Source organism: Eurypyga helias, unplaced genomic scaffold (genome assembly GCF_000690775.1).
Source record: "Eurypyga helias isolate BGI_N326 unplaced genomic scaffold, ASM69077v1 Scaffold48696, whole genome shotgun sequence".
NCBI lineage: Eukaryota > Metazoa > Chordata > Aves > Eurypygiformes > Eurypygidae > Eurypyga > Eurypyga helias.
The window spans coordinates 1-7599 of NW_010256861.1; the positions used below are offsets into that span (position 1 = coordinate 1).

General features: G+C 57.2%; 1 protein-coding gene across 1 annotated transcript; it reads left to right on the plus strand.

Moving 5' to 3' along the window:
• Positions 1-725: 725 nt before the first annotated feature.
• Positions 726-7591, plus strand: CCDC174 (coiled-coil domain containing 174; the record flags this gene model as incomplete). The annotated part of the gene is made up of 7 exons (XM_010153795.1): positions 726-906; positions 2734-2829; positions 3869-4005; positions 4368-4462; positions 4701-4848; positions 5550-5684; positions 7245-7591. Coding segments are annotated over 7 exons (1139 nt in total), but the record flags the coding sequence as incomplete, so codon positions are not given.
• Positions 7592-7599: the final 8 nt, after the last annotated feature.

The window sequence follows — 7599 nt, forward strand, 5'->3', positions numbered from 1 at the left end:
GTCTCTCCAGTTTCGAGATAAGGATTTCGCGCGGGATGGTAGTGAAGGCTTTGCATGGGTCCAGGTAGATGACATCAGTTGCCTGTCCTCTACCCACCAAGGTTGTGACCCCGTCGTGGAAGCCCATATCAGTCAGGTGGCCTAACTCCTGGACCTTCACGAAGAGAAGCGGAGCAGGAGGGCAGCCAGGCTGGTCACGCGAGTGCCAGGGATGCAGCCAGCAGGGTGAAATAAGTCCAGCCTGTCCCTTCTTCTCGTGCTTACTCGGTCCCTTCCAAGGCATAATTATTCCAGTTGCACCCAGATCGCCATGCAAGTGATCCCTGATGTTTTCCTTACCAGTGTCCCTCTTTGCCACGTGTGACCCTGCCGCTTTTCCCTCCACTCAGGTCACTCTGGTGACTGCTGGGACACTAACCATCCCGGGAGGGTCTGGGCTGTGGCGTGACGAGCCCCGTGCTCCCGACGGCGAATGGGCACAGGGTGTTTCAGTGCAAGGCGCCACGTTGTCTCTGCTGTACAATTAATGGCTTCCAAAGCCCTCAACTTGTGTTGGGAACCCGAGGTGATCCCTGTGGGGCCCCTCTGCAGCTCCCAGCTTATGTGGCCCTGAGCGGGCCTGAGGGATTCCCCAGGAGCAGGATCTTGTGGCTGTTCTGTACTGCTGTTGGGCTTGGGCCTGTTCTGTCCCTGGCTCTTCTCTAAGAATCTGTGTTCTGCCCTAGATGAGGAAACCGAGGATTTGTACCTTGTGGACTTCACTCAGAAGATCATCGACAAACAGCATGAGGTCTGGGAGCTGTCTCAGGGTGAAGCTGCTGGAAGGACTTCAGAGAAAGAGGCAGATGATGAGGAAACTCAGCCTGAGGCAGAAATCCCACCACCCCAGGACCCGGGTGAAGAATGGTGGGTACTGCTGATGGGGCTGATCTCCAGAGTGTGTGGAGTGGCCCCTTTTCCCCCAGGTTGCACTAGACACGGAGAACACATGGTAACCTCCTGTCCTTTCGAGTGTTACACCACAGTCCTTCCTGCGGCGTCCCTTCCCCAGAGGTGAGGCTGCCCTAGAACTCAGAGCCAGGGGTTTGGGAAAAGCCACTTGGGGAATAGGAGCGCGAGGGAGACACCGGGCTGTCTTCTCTCGGTCCCTTGCGCAGTTCCTGGGTGCAGTACGAACAGGATTTCACACTTCGATCTCTCGAATTGAAACGTACCCCAGCCAAACTTGGGGGTTTTACTGTACCCACTGTCCCCACCTTAACTGCGGGAGAGTGACGAGGTGAGCAGTCCTGCGTTGCATGCCCTCCTCTTCAGGAGAGAGGCTGACTGCAAAAGCAACCCGATTTTCCTGCACTTCTTCCTCTTTAACCGCAGCAGCGCAGATAGTCTGGGCCAGTTCGCTGGGGCTGGCCGCGGACCCACGGGTTTTCATCCAAGACAGTAGGAATAATGATGAAAACAGGCTGACAGCACATCGTCCTTGCCCCTTTGTGTAACGTGCTGACGGAGCAGAGGTTCTTACTCGGGGTAACCAGTTTGAAACAGCGGTAGCCGTCAGAAACCAGAGCAGCCCCGCGTGCCCCTTCCGTCGGCCCAGATAAGATGTGCAGTGTAGTGTCTCACAGTAACCGTGGAGAAGGAATCCATCTGAGCACCCTGAGGCTGCTGGGCTGGGGAGTCACGTGCCCCGCTACCGCACCCGACTGAGCCTCGAGGTGGGGCTGCCACAGAGCGATGGGCTCGCGCTGCCGGGTGCTCTCATCCCCGTGCGGCGCCACAATGTCGGCTGCTGCAAGTCGTGCTCCCGCGGTGCTTTTCCACCCCTGCCTAGTCTCGCATCAGTGCCACATGTTACTGCTACCAATGCGTTGTCCATCTCAGCGGGGCCGCATCCTAGCGGGGCGGTTTGGGGGCTAGAACAATTAGTGCTAATGATTCTGCAGCCATCTCGAGCTGCGCGTACTGACATCTTTCCTGGCGGGAATGTGGAGTTGTGTTACGCTGTGATAAAAACCACTGGGCGCTGAGGATGTGCTGAGCTTTTGATGTCCTTGGCAATTACGCAACAGACTCTGGGAGTTGGGCTTTTGGGAACTAGACGGCCAGGCGCGCTGTTGCAGATGCCACATGCATTCCTCAGAAGGGTAAACGCGGCAGCTCGCCGCGAGAGAACTTTGTAGCGCTACAGGACCGTAAGTGCAGCGCTTGGGAGCTTTTCCACACCTGTAAATCCAGTGCTCGGTCCTAGGAGGAGTGGCCTAAGGAGCACAAGTGCAGAGTGTGCCTGTGTTTTAGCCAGCCGTCGCTACGCCAGCTGACCGCACGCTGCAGCCCCGTTCCAAATGGGCTGCAGGCTCGTCGGTGAAGTAGCTGGCAGCAGTCTCATACCTGCAGGGACTCGATGCTGTGGCCGTATTTTCAGCGTGGGAAGCAAGTGCTGGGCTCAGCTTTACTGCAGTGGGAAAAGTGCGTGACTTGGTACCTTGGGAGTGTTCTCTCGCACCACCTTGCTGCCAGGGCAACAGCTGGCTGCAGGCGAGGTGTGGCGGGTGTCTGCCGCATGCCGTATGCTCCCTCCGAGCCTGCCCACGGAAGGCAGAAGCGGCACTTGCACGCGGAGAGACTGGGAGGGGATGAATACGCCTTGCAAGCATCGCTGCTTCTGGCTTCTGCTTCGGAGTTCTGTAAATCCGCGAGTAGCAGCGTAACCTCCCTTCTTTGCTTCCACGGCAGGGTTGATTACGTGGACTTCTTGGGCCGATCCAGACGCTGCATGAAGAAGGATTTGCCAAGTCTTCTTAAAATGGACCGGGAACTTCAAGGGAAAAGGTGTGGCTTCTCTGGTGGGAGTGTGTGGCTCTTGCAGAATTTCACACGCTTCAGTGAATGAGTAGGAAAGGAGGATGTTCTTTTGATCATGTTCTCCATCCGGAATTGGTGGCGTTGCTGCCTTCTGCAGATACACTTCACGCCAGCTTTTGCTGGTGCCTGCGGCGTGCCCGCAGGAGCAGAGGGCGCAGCTGCAGAGCGGTTGTGCGTGACCCTGATTTTATCCAAGCTTTCTAGTATAAGCTCATACGGTGTTCCTAGGCCTCTGCTTTGTGCACCCTGGCAGCTCGCCACCTGAAAGGCAGGCTGGTGGCTGTTGCTTTTGAACTGCAGCAGCCTGTGGGCCGTGGACGTCCCATACAAGCCCTGGGGCAGTTTTTAGTAACCTGCGCTGTGCCGGCTGACCAGAGCTAAACCCTGGCTTACAGAGCCCAAGTGTAGCGGGGGGATTCAGCAGGCTCTCAGGTATTTGAGGCATCTTTCCAAGCTGTGCTCCCGGTATGGGCATGGTGTTTTATGGTACCTTCTGGAATGCCAGCGAGGTGACTCCTGGTTCTTTTTGACCTGCAGATTGATCGTAGTCCTTGAGCAATTCCAAACCCGCCTCCTCCGGCTCCCTCCCCCTTTGCACCGGGGGCCAGGGGAGGTGAGCAAGCGGCCGGGTGGCGCTTGGCTGCTGGCTGGGCTAAACCTTGATGCTGGCTTTCGGCCAGAAGCTGGAGCAGTGAGTGCTTCGAACTTGCAGCCTCTGCACTGCTATGAGTGGTGGTCTGCCAGCAAAACTCGCTGCAGCGGGACAGGAAAAGATCCTGCTGCTTCCCTGCGGAAACAGAAGCCTTTCCCAGATGGGGTGTTAACGCTGGGCAGGCACTCCTAGGGTAGAGGGATGGCTGGCGCTTGGGCCTGCAATGAGCCCTGGTTTATGAAAGCCGCACCAGTGGGACCACCCCGGTCATAGCTCCATGGTTGGATACCGTGGGCCTGGCAAGCTCCGCGCTGTCATCTCCAACTGCTCTTCTGTTTTCTTGGTGTGAATTAGAGAAGGCCCCGACGGGAGTAGTCTGTTGTCTGAAGACATGAGAAGAGAACTTCAGAGGCAGCAGTGGGAAAAAGAAGAGGCAGCAGCCCTCAGCAGACCCATGGGACCCATACATTACGAGGACATCCGAGAAAACGGTACGCTCCATCCTTCCTGTCACCGAGCTTTCTGTCACCAAAGAGGTTGGTCCTGGGGGAGGTATGGGAAAGCCGCCTCTTGTGCCTTTATGGCCAACCTCAGGTACGTGTTACACCACGTGTAATGACCATTCAGACTCGCTGTACGTAACTCTGTTGTGCCCAAGACTGTGTGTTTCAAGTGTCATCACATCCTCCCGTGTGCCCCTGCGGACAGCTTCGCTTCTGCAGCCTCGGGAACGGGTCTCTGTTGGCCTCTGAAGCCCACGGGGGGTGTTGCTGGAGCAGTGCATGCCTGACAGCAGCGCACGCGGTGCTTGTCCTCTCTGGCCGTGATAAACTGATTTCCCTTGGCTTTTCAGAGGCCAGACAACTTGGCGTGGGCTACTTTGCCTTCTCTCGGGACAAAGACCTCAGGCATAAGCAGCGGGCTACGCTGGATATGCTCCGGGAGCAGGTATGAGCGTGCAGAGCACCACGGGGTGTGCGGGCACCCCAGTTCCAGCGCTGCTGCATCTCATTGCTCCGGCTGATGCTGGTCACGCCTGCAGCTGGCTCTGGAACCCTGGGGCCTCTTTCTCCCTGTCGGAACAGGATGCTGGATGAGGGTTGCTTTAGGTTGCTTGGGGAGGGGAGGGATGGGGTTGGTTACAGTAACCAAGGGAGGTTAATTTGTGTTTCTCGTTGCTGTTAAGACGCTCGATCAGAGAACTAAGCGCGAGCACGTGAAGGAGAAACGGAAGGCGGCTCTTGACGCCAGGCTGGCTAAGCTGCGGGCACGGAAGGTGAAGAAGTTACGGGAAGCTGGATTAGAGGAAGAGGCAGAGCGACTGGAGAACGCAGGTAGGATCTGCCTTTTCCAGTGAAATACTGGCTCTTGCAGCTTGTACGGGGTTGAGGGGCACTCGATGCAGATCTCTCCCGTACGTACAACTAGCGCCACCCTTCAGGTACTGGGAGCTCTCCCCGTAGTGTGGACATGTGAAATTGCGCCGTGGAAGCTTGATGATGGGCAGGTAGAACCGCGATGCTGGAGCCTGGTGCTGCGTGCGTCGCACCTAGGGCAGGGGTCCCGCGGGTGAGCGCGCAGGTTGGGGCGAGAGCTGCGCAAGTCTAGCGGCTGGTGCCTGGGGGAGGGATGGAAGGCAGGGCAGCAGTAGGGCACCTTTGCTGTAATCCATGCTCACCGTTTCGGGGCCGTCTGCAGATTGGACACCCAGGGCGTTCTTTCCTGATTTTCCAGCTTGGGAGCAACCCGGGGTGCGCTCTTTCTTGGGTTATTGTGCGGTAGACTTTCAGCAGCCCAAGATACAAGTAGAAAGCTCCTGGAGCGCCCCTGGGCAGACAGGCTTCCTGCTTACCTGGCTTGCCCCTCGTCTTCCCTGAGCCAACCTGAGCGTAAAGCCCACCTCGCCCCTCGTGTGCATTCTGTTGCTGGAGCACCATTCCAGCACTGGTAGGAGCTCCACAGATGCACATAAGGGCTCCTTCCTGTTCCTGCTGCAGGGCTCCCTGATCTAACCTCCTCTCTCCATGTCACGCAGCGCTGAAAGGTGACGCTGATGAGCCCGAGGCTCCCCGAGTGCCTGCAGCAAGCAGAAAGGTAGAGGTGCTCATCCAGGAGAGGAGAGACACGAAGCCTGGCGTGCCCTACGTCCGGGAGTGGGACAAAGGCAAAGGTAAGGAAAGCTGGAAGCGCAGTGCTGTGTGGAAATGCACGCTGCTCTTTGCCTCTCTGGTTTGCCACGGAGCGTGGCGGGACTGAGGGGCCATCGAGCACTTTCTCCTGTCGTGTCGATGACTGTCTGCGCTGCAGCACTGGCCAACAGCCGCACCTTAGTGCCGGTCCCTGCTGCAGTGTCCCGCCGGTGGTTCTTCTGTACAAGTTACTCCATGGCGGGATGATCAGGGAGGTGGACAAATGACAAATTTCATGATGCACAAGATCAATTGACTTCCAGCGTGATGTTTCCGTGGCGTGTTGCTGATGTAGCTTGTGCTGTGTGATGGCAGGGTATGTTCTGCTGAACAGGAACAGGATGACACTGGAAAGTGCCAGAGGCAGAGGCTGCCTCAGTGCCAGCATCCCATCGTGAGACACCTTCCTTGTTGCAGCGTCAAGTGACGGCTGTGCTCTAGACCCTCCCCGAGCCCATGAACTTGTTTAGACTCATTAATCCAAGGCCGTGCACACTCCTGCAGCCCGATGCCTGACTGCTGAGTGCAAGCAACCGAGGAGTAGGTCAAGCACGTAACTTTACCCCTCCAGCGCTGCGGTATGCGCAGCATCTGGTAGATCTTCATCCGGCCCAAGGCTGCTTGGCTTGGTTTTGCTCACCTCGGCAGGGTCCCAGTGTGCGACTGATGCGCAGGCAGCACTGCACTACCCCTGCAGCGCACTGGGAAGCAGCAGGGAGCTCACTCGCAGACGGGGAGTGAAATAGCTGGGGTTCACTGAGCCACAGCGTGACACGAGCGTCTCCGTTCACGTGGAGGGGTGTGCGGACCAGTTCGCTCTCTGGGGTTCGTGTGGCCCGACCGGTGAATGTCTTTGCCTCAGTAAAGGAAGAATTACTGCTGTGATGGGCTCTGTTTGGCTCCGTCGCACTAACATGCAGCCCTTCTGTGCCGGAATTTCCTCCTTCAATTCTTGAGGAAGGCTCGGTAGAAATGAAGACCCGGCTAGAAATGCCAGAGTACCAGGCTCCCTGCTTTGGAGAGGAGGCCTGGGGGGTGTCTCGAGGGTTTGTCTGGGGCGTGTCTTTTGAAGTGTGGTGATGGGGAGCTGCTGTTACATGGCAGTACCTCGGGACTGTTGTGAATCAGACATGGACAGCTCTGGCAGCAGCCGGATCACAGTTCTTGTTGAGGTACAGCAGGTCCTGGGTTTCACCTCTGCCCGCCACCGATAGTGTCAGCGTTTCCATCTCCTAACAGCGGAGCTCCTAAGGCTTCGCCCCTGATTACTTGGTCGCTTCCCATAACCCATGACCATGTTCTTAAGGGCTGCTAAAGGCACTGGGAGGAGGGACACGGAGGGTGGCAGTTCTCTGCGCGCTCCGTGCTCTGTGAAGCAGGTGGGCTGTCGTGTACCCACCCATCTAGTACTCCATGGAAAAGCAGCTTCCAGGGCTTTACAGATCTGCATCTTCCCTGCTTCTTGCCTTTGCCCTCCTTTGTGACTGATCTTCAGACCCTGAAACCTGTATTCAATCTGCCATTTTCCCTGTTTCTGACAGAACTGATGTTTGGACAGTGGTCAAGGAAACAGGAAGAACTCCGAGACGAGCGAGATCCAGAATTTGCTCCACCTTCTGATTACTTCCTGGGGCAAAAGGAAAATGACAGTTACAGAAGTCAGAACTCCAGCAGTCCTGAGACCTCTGAAAAACAGGGCACGGAGACGGCGGGAGAGCAAGAGGTGCCGCCAGTGCAGCCCAACAGCAGCAGCACCGAGGGCGGGCCAGCACCAGTGCAGGCTTACCACAGCCATCTGCGAGACCCGGCAGCAGCCACCGCGGCCGGTGGCAGTGACAGACAAGATGGGCCGTCCTCGGCAGAGGATGACAGCAGCGATGATGAGGATGTGCTGCC